The sequence below is a fragment of the Diadema antillarum genome, unplaced genomic scaffold (genome assembly GCF_040938485.1).
Source record: "Diadema antillarum isolate AM-2024a unplaced genomic scaffold, OU_Dant_1.0 seq00000687_RagTag, whole genome shotgun sequence".
NCBI lineage: Eukaryota > Metazoa > Echinodermata > Echinoidea > Diadematoida > Diadematidae > Diadema > Diadema antillarum.
The window spans coordinates 1,051,191-1,065,730 of NW_027271592.1; the positions used below are offsets into that span (position 1 = coordinate 1,051,191).

Sequence of the window (14,540 nt, forward strand, 5' to 3'; positions counted from 1 at the left end):
TACCACACAGGCTACCATAGACTTACAGTTGAAATCAACTATATAATCAATTTTAACTCTTCATAAAACAGGGCCCAGCTCAATTAAATGCCAGAACCACAAGAAATAATATATATATATATATACATATATATATATATATATATATATATATATATATATATGCAGCTGTAGCGATAAACCTGTTACTGTGCGATGATACAGTAGTGTACAACACACACTCAAGGTTGGCCCGGAAGTTTTAAAGGGAGTATAGGTTTAACAGAGAGGTCATGGCAACTTTTTGACTATCATGTCCACATGAAGATAAACTGTGAGTAGGGACCCTCCCCATGGATAGAGCATAAACCCTAAGAAATTTTGTGAATCTTATCAACAAATTTTAAGGTTGCTAACTTTTGACTTCATCTTCACAGGTCTAAACTACGAGAGCTACAGGTAATCATTGGAGTTTACAAACTTTGAGCTTAACTTTAAGATTAAGGAACATTGTGTGAACCTCACCAGTGAGTGAAAGCAGTGTGGCAAGCAGTGTAGTACCCATCATCGGGTCAGGAAGACATCGACGGAGCAAATGATGAGGGGAAAGAGAAAGTGGTTTTTGATGGGAGGAGGACGTAGGATGCGGGAAGGAAAGGGTAGCGATGAGGATCTTATTCATGTATGCAAAGAATCCTTGACATTTTGCCTATTCAGGGATCAATAGATCCAAGGTAAATTTGGTGATGCTGGCGAGCGAGGAGGGAAAATGCCTCTAAACTCCTCTTCTTTTTTTTCCCTCTCTGAATACCCTCAGCACTTTCAAAATGCTTCCTTTTTCCCCCAGAGGGAAATTTTCATCTCTTGGCTGACAGATTCACCAAGATTCCACCCACATAACCACAGCCAACTCTGGATGAAATCCTCATTAGTTGATCAAGAACAGCAATTGTGTTCACATAGCATAAAGTCTCAAATATATATATATACCTTTTTTTTTTCTTTTCTTCCTGCTCTCCATTTTTAACAAAAAATAATGAACAACAACACTTACACAAACATTTCACACTTGAATACTTTCCTATAACCCTCATGAGGAATGAGTCACATGCAAATAAATTCAACAGAATCAATTGAGTAACTGAAAGATATTTCTTAATCAACAACTCACATAAAAAAATGTAAATAATCAGTTAACATCTCTAGTTTTTCCTTTTATCATCATCCAGGGAGATACAGGTGGCTGAACTGTACGTTTCACCTTGATGTAATGCTAGTATCTAATAATTCCGTAGGGTCAAATCAAGATGACTTGAACTTATATCTTGCTCAAATTGGGTATAAGGACATATTTATTTAAATTTCAACTTTTAGCCCAATAAATGGTTTAAAAATCTCCCTACTGCATACATCTGTAAAACTGAAATAGTGCTTCTAAATTTCGGTAACAAAGTGTTGGCAATGCTGTGCCTGGTGCACGGCACACGCTCTATTTGATTGTACATATGAAGAACATGGAGCACTTTTGCTATCTTCAAACTACCATACTTTCGTAGATTTTCTCAGCAACTTTTACATATTGGGAAGAGAAATATCAAGTTATAAGCTCTGAGAACATATATCTACAGTGAAGCAACAATGTTTTAGTCATGATAAAAAGGGAAAAATTAGATGCAATTACCACATCTCGTACCTGCTGCACAGCAACACGACATCATCGTAAGTGCACAAGTGAACACTGAAAGTGTGTGACCCTGCTTGATCACCATGTGTTGCGCGTGGGTCCATAAGATCACCTCATTCATTTGCATGTAGTATACAGCCAGCATACAGAAATGACCATTAGCCACTAAATGTTTACATTTATATGCCATTGGGAAGATTTAGGAGTTTGAGGTGAAAAGGTACGGTCACAATGTGAGATATTCAGAACTTTTCAATATGTATTTTTTTTTTTACCAGTTGATATCCAACTCAACAATTCATAACAAGGGCAATAGAGTGATTCTGAGTATAGGAGCATGACAGGTTGCTTTAAGATGTGACCCCCCAAAAGACATGCATGCACACACACACACACACATACACCCTCACACACACACACACACACACACACACACACACACACACACACACATACAAACAATCTGTTTGGGAATGTTTTGAAGATGTGGGAAAGCTCGTTACTGTAGATCCCACTGCAAGTGTTTATTCCTCCTCAATGAACGACATTTTCTGGACAGATTAGGGTCTTTTTCCTCATTCCGCCCTCTAATTACACTCCATGGCACATCTCTTCCAACTAAGCTGAATGTTTCCCACTACGATTGAGCATTCCATTAACTTCCAACATGAGAAGGTCTCTCCGATCAATCTGTCTGTATCTATCTATCTATTCCTCCATCTACCTGTCTCACTGGAAATCTCTCCTCTTTCTTCTCTCTCCCTCTCCTTTTCTCTTTTTATCCCCTATCTATGCCTCAATGAATATATATAAACATACATATATATATATATATATATATATATATATATATATATATATATATATATATATAAACATACATATATAAATATATATATATATATATATATATATATATATATATATATATATATATAAACATACATATATAAATATATATATATATACACATATATCCCTCTCTTTCTTTTTATCCCTTATATATGTCTCATTGAATATATATCTCTCTTCTCTCTTCTATCTTTCCCTCTATCTGTCTCTGATTCATAAGTGCATGGTATTGATAGTTGCATTTTCTTAGTAAAGGAACTGCACTTTGCTACAAATAAGACAATATGAATCATGCATCCTGAATTGTGACACACACATGACAAAGACCAAACGTTAGATAGAAAATATCTAATACAGATATGAAGATAGTACGCTCTGCATGTGTCATTAATCATGTTGGCTTTTATTTCTTCCAGAGTCTGGCATTTGATACTGCACAATCAGTAAACACAAACTGATTTATTTCTTATCTTTTATCTTTCTTTAATAGCATAGATTTAAGTAAAAACAACAGCAACAACATGAAAATTACTTACTAATTTCTGTCCGCTGAGTACTTCAAGGAGAGAGAGAAGAGTTGTTCCATCCTTAAGGTCAGTGTATAGATCCTGGATGGGGGGCTTGGCTCCCTGGGTGGATGGAATACATAAAACAGCGAAAATTAATCACTCTGACGTATCATCTCCTTAACACTCATTATATAACATAATTATGTCACCATGATAACCTATATAGAATAATAGACATTCAAATCAACAATAACTGCAAATTGGCTGAGAGGAAGGAAAGAATTAAAAGTTTGCTGAAAAATTCGACGTTCTGAAGTTGAACTGGAAGTGTGAGTACTTCAATGGGGTAGAGAATACCAGCTCCTTCATTCGGGGACTGTGTGTGCAGATCATGGCTCCCTGGATGGATGGAATACATAATGCAGAAAATGAATCACCAAAAGACCTGCAAAAATATTCACATTTTTATTTTCACACTGGTTTCTGGTCACGCGAAATGCACAAAAATTTCCACACAGTCCTTCCTTGTCCTCTGCAAACTTGCAACTGATTTCAACAGGCAAATCTCATCCTTTGTGAGGTAATTACTTTATTTCATAATTGGATCTTCAACCCAGAATTCACTGTCACAGCCAGCACCTAAATGGGTACCAGTCACTCCTTACATCAAATTTGCCTGACTGTTCCGTAGCACAAAACTGAAATATTTATGAACCTTTGTTTACAGTATAGGAGTGTTTGAAGAAAAGTCTATTTACTCTTGAGGAAGAAGAAGAAGAAGAAGAAGAAGGAGAAGAAAAAGGAGGAGAAGAAGGAGAAGAAGAAGGAAAAGGAGGATTAGTTTAATAGCATCACATCAAAGGCTGCTATCAGTGACAGAGTGAAGCGGGATAGCAGTGAAGAGTCTTTTACACAAGCCTGGGACAAGTACACAGACACGACAATTCAACTCAAAATAGCTTGGAGATAGGGAGGAAGTGTGGGCTTGTCTTTCGGCACATCCTTCACCTTAATTTGATTTTCTGACATTAGGCGGTAGCGACCAAAGTCTCTACCCCCCCCCCCCCCCCCACCCCCTTCAGTCCCATGTGAATGGCACCAGCCAAGCTGCAGTAGAAAGGGCTCGAAATCTGATCCCGGTTCTTTTTCGAGCAGTCGCCGCCGCGAGTAGCTGGGAGGTGTGTAAGACGTGAGAAAAATATTTCCTGATCGGAGTGGAATGCGAGGGTTTTATCTCATCTGGTAGGTGCTGCACGCACACGGTGTATAAGGGTATGCATTCAAGATTTAGAGATGGCTCAACCCTACACGGATAGATTGATTTTAGAATGCTCCATGGCTTATTTACAAATTCATGAATATTAGATTGAGAGATCTACTATTACACACTCTTTTGACTATATGGAGCAAATTTTTGGGTGTTCTGTTTTCTTCTTCTTTTCCAATTTTTTTTTCTTATGGGGGTGGATGAGCTATTTAGCCAAGTTTCATAGTAAGTTCATATTTCATTCACAGCTTATGTTATATACTTAATTCACTCTGTAATAATTCAACTCTCTATTAACATTTTGCATGTTCCTGGCCTGGTATGCCAGTTTACTACTAAATTCATTCCAATTTGTAAACAGCTTTTCCAGGACCTAGTTATGGTCTATTCTCTTCGACTTTTTCACTGAATTGATTCTAATATCCTGAAGTCAGTTTATGTTTGTCAGTTATTGCTTTGTTAGTCAGGATAAGCCTCAAGACAAACTTTTATTGGTTTTCATAATATTTGAATATTTTTAGATAGTATACTCGTCTGGTAAAACCTGGTAATGAGCAAAGATCTATATGTTGTCTTCTCATGGCATTTCGCACCTGTAGATAAAAAAAATCATGTGGCATTATGTAACAGCTGTTCGCTAGGTCGGGAAATCAGTCATATAGTAAAAATATGGATTATTGTGCTAAAACAATTTTTATTTGAAGAAAATGAACATTTTCTCGTAGATTTCCAGACAGAAATGTCCATATACTCCATTACTGAAAAATCAGTAAAAAAAAAAAAAAGTATAAAGTTTCTGATAGAGCAAATACTTCTCTGAAAATACCCTGGCAGATACACTGATTGATGATCAGCTTTATAAACCATAGCTTGTCTTGAACTGTCCTGAAAATAGCAGAACTCACAGTTTTTCACTATCACCATTAGAAGTAGAAGAATTATTGAACTGAAAGTAGTCAGACAGTGTAGAAGGAAGATCACAGAACGTATAAACCCTTCCTGTACCTTCTTTGTTGATTGGCACAGATGTCTGGACACTAACTGCCAATGAATGAGGATTACCTGATCCCCTTAATCCCTATTGTGTTATCACCATCTTTCCTGTTGGACTTAGGCATAACAGTATGAATAAGTCCAACAGGAAAGATGGTGATTAAAGTGGACTGCCTAATTTACAATCAGATCAAGTATGCAATACTGTACATGCTGAATATTTTGCGAGGTTTTTATTTTCATGAATTTTGCAAGTTTGGTGATTTTTGCTAATTTAAAAACACGCGAATATATGAATTCTGATCCTGACATGAATGTGACATGCACACATACATTCTCCGTTTAGTCCTGTACTCCACCATCGCAAATTTGTGACCCGCTAAAACAAAAAGTCGGGAGGACAATTTTCTGAAAATGGCATGACATTATTCCCTTACTCTCCTACTTCAATTTCATATATAGCACAACTCATAAAAGTACTCGGTTGCGGAGATATTGATGATTTTATAAGTGCATGTCTAGTGGTTCTTTAAATCAGCGTTTCAAGAAAAACACCTTCAAAGTTCTCCTTCCAACGCAATCATGATCAAGGGGAGGCAAGACAGTTTTCACCGCTTGACAATAGAAGGTATGCTCCTAGCGACCTCCCCGATGTTCATTCAAGCTTAGCGTTAGCCGTCTACGCACAACCAATCAGTAATCAGGATGCCACGCCCTGACCAATAAGATCACTCCCTCGTTGCTAAGGGCGGAGTCTAGCTGCGGCGCTAAATCCAAATCTTCGGACACGTTTCTGTTATACAGGATTAAGCATCCATCCTTATGAACAAAAATGTAAAATACACTTTGGGAAACAAAGTGCTATCACATGGTCAACAAATTCTTGCCACTGGTAAGAAATTGAGAACAAGTGATCAACATTGCTGGATATTGAAAAAAAAAAAAACAACCAACAAACAAACAAACATAATTATACATAAAAACTGCATGAGAAGTAGATGGATGTATTGTTTGTGCTGAAACTCTTTGTTTCCATTTGAATTCACATCTACAAAAGAGTAATTGACATGAACAGGTGTAACAGGTGCAGCATGCCCCAGCTCCTGCATTCTTTAATTGTCTCTGTCATATTCAGCTTCAATTGATCTCCTAACATTGGCATGGTGGCATTTCAAGAATGATGCTGCCATTCTGGGGGCTGGTTACATGAAAGCAACAAGGCTGTAAAGAACTCTTAACAATGCAGTCTTGGCATACTGCACATACTGTAATCACAATGACAAGGCAGTTGGTACATTCACTTAGCAACCGGGCATTCCAGCCGTAGATCTTAATCAGCTTCACTGACAGAGCTGAGAAGATTTCCTTGCACATAAATTGAAATAATGCGAGATAACTCGTGCCGGGAAGCGTTAAAGTGCCATAGGTCCTTCAACAAAACACAGCAACAGCAACAGCAACAACAACAACAACACACACACTCTATAGGGCCATTTACATTTACAATAAAATATATCACAATATTTCTGCAAAGTTGCTATAAGCAACTATGCCAAAAGCAGTCGAAAACAGTACCAAGCAAAACTGCAGACTGCATCAATGCAATCCTCCCCCCCCCACCCCCCTTTTTTTTTTTGAATGGTGTAGGAAATTTTGCTGGGATGATTTTTCATGAGAATGCTCAACACAGAAAAATCATGATTTCCGACGTATGCCTTCTACTCAAAGCATGGATGCATCCCCATAACCACAGATGAAACATGAGGCTACCAGGCCACGTGAACATTATGTCAATTCCACTCAGCAGATAATGCCAAGCTACATTGTAGTTGTGCACAGTGGCAAAAACTACAATAGGCGTTTTCACATCAGCCCGATGTTATACAAATGATGCACAGGATAGAGTGTGTTAGTGTAGGCGTGGTGCACTCGAGGGTATTTACAATTGTGAAACATGCACGAGGCGAAGCCGAGTGCATGTTGCACTACATTGTAAATACCTGAGAGTGAGCTACGCCTCCACTAATGCCACGAAATAATCCTGTGCATCATTTGTTTTATAAAATGGGTCGAAAATTCGAAAACTAACATCATTTTTCAGCGTTTTTCACGTACCTTTGTGGGTCAAGACGTCCGAAGATGTTCGTCCCAAACATTTACGCACGTCGCACTCACTCGCGGAAGTCCCGCACATACAGTATAAGTATAATGGGGGGTTGGGTTTCCGGACACTTAAGTTCCCGCATGAAAACTTACTTATTTTACATACATTGTAGAATATGCACCCTTTACCTTAAAGACTTGATATAGACTCCTCATATAGGCCTACTAGACAACATACTCTGAAAACGGCGTGAGAATTAACCTGCTAAATCGTTGGATTTGCTCTTCAAAGTGACTCCATGTACGCGTCCGGTCCCATAACGCTTGGTCTACTGTACTGTACAAAGTGTACGTATAGTAGAGTATACGTACGTACGCCACACATGTTATGCACAAGGGAAGACAGGCCGGCCGGCCGGCAGCCCGAACTAGAAGTTGTTTACAGGATTGACAGCGCGTATGCATGCAATTCATCAAAGGAGCCGCCGCGCGCACAGACGATCGGCAATCTACCATAGGATTACAGGCAGTGCAATTGTACTGAAGTAAAGGAAGGAGGTGTGTCTCATTTCAGCGCTTCCTATTGGCTACATTCTTGAACCCATTTTATAATTTGAAATAGCGCGCTATTTTGCTGACTATTTTCTCCATCGGGCTGATGTGACAACGCCTAATGTAGCTTGGCATTATCTGCTGAGTGGCAAAAAAACAGCATTTATCCATTGCCATAATGGAAGTTGCAATGTTTTGCATGTAACAGGTGCTGGTGCATTGTACATGCATATTTCGTATTGGATTGACAGTTGCGTATATTGATTAATGTGTCATCGGACTTGGTGACACAGCTGTTCCATGTACCGTATGTGGAATGTTGTTTTCAGCTTGTAGTGGAGAAGAAATCTCCTTACAGCCTTCAAACATCCCATAACTCTTTCAAACATGATGAGAGGTGTGTTTAAAAGATGTGATTATGTACAAATGAAATATTGTTCCCTATCTGAAAACTGGCAATAGGCGTTTTCACATCAGCCCGATGTTTCGAAATAGCGCGCTATTTTCTGACTTGGGAAATTTTCCCTATAGCGAAATAGTGCGCTATTTGATAATGTGAACACAAATTAACGCGCTAATTGTATCGCTCTGATCAAGAAAATTTCTCGAGTCCAACTCGGGAAATTTCTGAAATAGCGTGATAGTAGCGTGCTATTTGATAATGTGAAAACGACTCGAGAAATTAGCACAATGCATCCCAATATGCCTAGCGTGTGTGACCCGATCGATCGAGGCAAACTGCACACAAATCACGAGGAATTTTTGAGAGGGCACACACATTACTGATGCTGTTTGCACATACTCAGCTGTCGAATTAGCTCGACAAAAATTCGTGCTAATTCTCTTTGGGCTGATGTGAATAAGAAATGACATAGCGCGCTAACTCGCAATCGCGAAAAATTTCTCGAGCTTGGATTTTTATCGGGCTGATGTGAAAACGCCTAATGTGTACTGGCTAGAGGTTGATTGAATCAAATATGCGCATATCACAGGGCAACGATAAATTACAGCTCAACAAATCTTTCAGGGCTCATTCTTTTGTGCTCTACACAAAATATTTTCCCAATCTTAAAATTTTGTAATTTTTGGATACCTGTGAAGGATGGTTTCATGGTCTCCATGGCAACTTTATCTCATATCACTGTTAACCTATTGATTCCTTACTGTATTGAAAATTCATATCAACTTTCACAAAAGGGCATTACATCAATAATCAGTGCGTCTCTGACCCTTGCTGTCTTTCACCATTGTACGAAACTGAATGCAAAAATTGTAAATCACATTTCTACAGACATTTCTCGGTGCAGCGAAGAAGCATAAAACTTATATTAAGCCAACTCTGAAAATTATAGAAACATGTGCAAGGGACTTGTTTGTTACTCAAAAAAGAAAGGAAAAGAAAAAAACCTGTGCAGTCTATGGTAGCTTGTTGTCATAAAATGTGTGTTGTAACTGACAGACTGGCATCAACATACATGAATCACCATCTAACAAGCCTGCACTCTCCACAAAAGTCGGCATTTAATGCTGACCTATAAAAATGATGAAATGGCCACGCATTTGGAAACGGCAGACACGGCATCACAAGTCATTGTAGAAACGTGCTGATTGAACCAACAACATCACTTAACATTCTCCATCCTTGTCATGCTTTGCGACATACCCATTTCAGATTTTTTTTTTTCAATTCAGGCAATTTTTTTATTCCTTCCCAACATTTTGGTCTTTTCCCCACCACTTTAATTATCTTCAATGTTCTCACATATGAGCTAAATTAGTTCTCCCTATCCTCGCACCACACCCACAATCCTAAACATGTCTGTTACAAACCTTTAAATGAGACATTTTGATTTATGTCATGTATGATACAAAATCTTGGGGCAGTCATCAAATTACTAATGAATGGCTGACTACAGCAATAATTTTGATATCTCTGTATACATAAGTATTCTGAACCTACGGGTTTTAGAAGTCTGAAAAGCTTGCAATAACAAACTTTTTGTACAAGTTTTTATCCACCCCTTCTTCATCCTCTTCTATGTTTCTCCCTTTCCTCTCTCCTTGATATGATGTTCTCTTCATTTCTTCTATTTCTCCTTCTTCTTTTTCTTCTTCTTTGGTTGTAAAAATAACATAAATTATCTACATATGATCGATTGTTTATTCAGAATATGTCATGTCGTTACAAAAAAAAAAAACAAGGAAAAGTAGAAATTACGCGGTGCGTAATATATGTCCCCGCCGGAAGTAGCATTTTGTAGCAAAATGTACAATACAAGTCAAAAATCAAGGTCAAAGGTCAAAGAAGTCAAAGGTCAAAATTCTGTGTACAAATTTTGAAGCCCTCACCTAGTGCCATCACATAAAGCAAACGGAATCGAAATCGGGTTAGAAATAGCGAAGGAGTAGCATTTTGTAGCAAAATGTACAATACAGGTCAAAAATCAAGGTCAAAGGTCAAAGAAGTCAAAGGTCAAAATTCTGTGTGCAAGTTTGGAAGCCCTCACCTAGTGCCATCACATAAAGCAAACGGAATCGAAATCGGGTTAGAAATGGCGAAGGAGTAGCATTTTGTAGCTAATGTACAATATAGGTCAAATATCAAGGTCAAAGGTCAAAGAAGTCAACGGTCAAAATTCTGTGTAGAAGTTTTGAAGCCCTCACCCAGTGCCATCACATAAAGCAAATGGAATCGAAATCGGGTTAGAAATGGCGAAGGAGTAGCATTTTGTAGCACAATGTACAATACAGGTCAAAAAATCAAGGTCAAAGGTCAAAATTCTGTGTGGAAGTTTTGAAGCCCTCAACTAGTGCCATCACATAAAGCAAACGGAATCGAAATCAGGTTAGAAATGGCGAAGGAGTAGCATTTTGTAGCAAAATGTACAATATAGGTCAAAGGTCAAGGTCAAAGGTCACAACTGAAATTCTGTGTAGAAGTTTAAAAGCTCCCATGTAGTGCTCTCATATAAAGCAAACAGAATCAAAATCGGCTCATAAATGACAGAGAAGTAGCAAATTGAACATTTTGATCACACACGGACGCACACACGGACACACGGACGGACGGACGGACGGACACACGGACACACGGACACACGGACACACACACGTACGGAGCCCGTTTCATAGTCCCCTGCTCGAACCCGTTCGGCAGGGACAAAAATTAGAAAAAAAAATTAAAATGGGGATTTGAATAAATTGATTTTAGAATTGTGCATTTCTAGACATTGTAATAACAGAAAAGCAAGAGACCGCGATCCTAAGCAGCAGCTTGACATGGATCGTGGCCTCGGGGTAAAATTCGAAACTTAAATTCAGCTTACATAACTGTAAAACTTCTTCCTCTTCTTCTATCTTTCCTCCACTTCTTCACTTTTCTGCTGAAATTCCCCACTTGTAGGTCACACAAAAGGTATCCCATAATGCACTGGTCATGACACCACCTAATGATGCTTTACTTCAGAAGTACACCTTGCGGTACCATTACCATACGACAGTATGAGCATAGAAAATGTAATCCCTTTCTTCGGCGAAGTTAGGCTTATGCCCTCATTATGCAATCATCATCAAATCAGAGTTTTTAAAAAAAGTAAAAAAGACATCATTTTTGGCATGAAATTATCAACATGGCCAATGTTTTATGCCAACTTACACTGGTGCATAATACATGACACACACCCTTTTTCAAAGATGTATACAGGTATGATAAAAAGCCACTAAAAACAAGGAATGTTTGGGTGCATTTTAATTTAGCAAATTTTGCGAGAGCAAAGATTCGCGAGATCCAAGATTTTCAAAATTAAAGTGCACGTGACAGTTCTTGTTTACACTATATGCGTCGAATGCCAACGACAATTTGCAAAAATTTCATGCTGTGAAAAAGGCTGTCAGCTCCAATTCGCAAAAATTGTCATGCTGCCTGAAATACCTTGGTTCAAGTATTTTCATTTTTTTTTTTGTCATTTGACAAATGCATTTTGTCATTGTGTGATATCAAACCTTAACGATGCAATGACAAAAAGATGCAAGGCTCTAAACCTAGTTAAACATGCAATCGAGTGACAGAGTAAAGGAATGTGATTCAAAACTGAGCCATCGCTGACGAATCCCTCTCATCTTGTGGCACACGAGCCTTCACAGAAAAAAAAAAGAAGAAGCAAGAATCAAAAACAGAATCATAAATGCGATGTGACGCTATGCATGATTTGTCTCCGCCTGTTAATGACGCCAACCCAAATGGGGGATGGCTTCCGAAAGGGATTCCACATGGTAACCAACACTCCACTCGCTGCTGCCCGACGCGGCGTCCACTTCTCTCTCCGGGGACACTTACCAACTGGAACGTCTAAAAATACGCAGAGTCCGAGCGCGGTGTATCGCGTTACCCGCACTTGCTTGCATTTGAGTCTGATTTATCAGTACGACTTTGCACCGTCACCATCGGAGTCCTTTAAAGTAAGAAACCGACGGGTCTCACTTACATCAAAAACAAAGACGGAAGCAGCTTGAACTTTGATGCATGGGTGTAACGGTACTCTTTAATTTACATGACTTATTCACAAAACATTGAGGTTGAGGTTAACAGTAATTCTTGTGATGGATATGGGACTTGAATGTGGAGGATATTACATCCCAGTGGTACCTGTCATTAAATCATCCAGTACTTAGAATCTCCAAAACAATTACTGTAAAACGAGGAATGTTTGCGTGCATTTTAATTTCGCGAATTTCGCGAGAGCCAAGTTTCGCGAAATCAAAATGCACGCTAAGGATCTTGTCTGTACACTATATTTCATTGAATGTTAGAGGCAACTCACGAAAATTTCATGCTGCGAATAAGGCCGTCGGCTCCCATTCGCGAAAATTTCATGTTTTACAGTAATCAATTCATTAACCAAATACGCATAAATCCAATGCTTATCATTGCTGTCTGACTTTTGACTTGTGATTAAAGCAGATACACATTTCTCTTTGCCTAATTCTCTGTTTTTTCTTTTACCATTTTTTAAAAAAAATTTCAATTGATACCTTGGTATTTTATCAATCAGGATTCCCATGACCATTATCACAGGTATTTTGGGCCCTAACATGGGAAAATGTGTATCACATGGGTGAATGTATTTGTATGGACTGGTGCACAGTAATGCCAACTGCACAAAGCCACGACACTTGGATTTGGTAATCCTACATTTCAGCCACTGATCCGGTTTGGGCCGACTATGGATAAATGAGGGAGAAAATGCATTTCCTTCCCTCTCTCCTCCCGTCTGGGGGACATGCTGGCAAGATTTGACCTTCGCCCTCTCGTCTCAGAGGCATCGTGGGCAGACGAAATCACTTCAAGATGCCACGCGGATTCTATAAATAAAACGCCATCAAAGGCCTGCATAACTTGCGACCCATTACATTTGCATCCAATTTATTAGATGCATTTTACCGGACATTTATCGCATTTCATTGAACAGCGCCATGGCAAAGATTTGCTGAACAACGTGGCTTCCACAAACATTGATCTGTAACAGCAGAGCAAAAGAGACGTAATTATTACTGACAGTACAGAGGGAGAATTTACTTCCAATATAGATGTATACTTCTTTTCTATCATATGATATTTTGATATCATAATATTTTGACATAGAGAGAGAAAGAGAGAGAGAAATGCATTTAAAATATATACAAATATACACAAAATATGTGCAATACCTGTGTATTAAAAATCAAACGAATTGTGTGGGCTATTCCCCATCGTGAAATCAACTTTTTAAAGATAATGAGAATCTGGCAAATTAGACCAATTCAGGCAAATGTAATACGTGGAATTCATACATCTTCTCTGAATATCCTCATAACAAATCCAGTTTTGCAAAAGACGGTGAGAAAGTTGTAAAAGCCTGCAGAAGATTCTACTCATCAAGTTTTGATTTAACTTAATCTTGGCCAAATATTAGACATAACCATTAAGACAAATAAACATACAAGTATCATAAAACTGAAACTGCACTTTGTATAGAAAACAAATGTACACTCAGTCCTTGAGCCAATGAACAGTGTACAGGTTTATTCATTACTGTGTAAACTCCAAACCAAACTTTTTGGTTTTTAGCTCCTTGCCAAACATGCAAAACATCATTCTTTTCAAAATACCGTAAAGTTCCGTGTATAAGACGCACTATTTTTTCGTCGGAAAACATTGAAAATCGGGGGTGCGTCGTATACACGGGTACAGTCAAATCACGGAAAAAAATCTGTCATGTACACCCAATTTAAAAGGCCAATTTGGGGCCATGTATTCCCATCGACGTTTGGAAGGTAAGCAATCACTAAAACTTGGGGATAAATGAGCGATCTTTCAATCTGGACACACACAAAAGCTGCAAATACGAGATAAACTTACATCGGCCTTGTGCAGTAAACGATCGATGTATCAATCTGGCCATAGACAACAGCTGTAACACTCGTAACAGCACTGCTGTATGCTACCGATGTCAGTCTACCAAGCTACCAACAGCCAACCTAGTAGCTGGAATACGCGATGTACAGGTATCATTACTAAATTACCGATACCGTAAAACTTATCAATGTACTAGTATCAATATGG

General features: G+C 38.5%; 1 protein-coding gene across 1 annotated transcript in view; it reads right to left on the reverse strand.

Annotated features, from left to right (window-relative positions):
• The window catches only part of LOC139737247 (dystrophin-like), a 466,340-nt gene that overhangs the window by 315,789 nt on the left and 136,011 nt on the right, over positions 1 to 14,540 (reverse strand). The window contains exon 4 of the mRNA XM_071647923.1: positions 3,052 to 3,144. Within this exon, the coding sequence (XP_071504024.1) occupies positions 3,052 to 3,144 (93 nt within the window). The remainder of the gene's footprint in view (positions 1 to 3,051; positions 3,145 to 14,540) is intronic.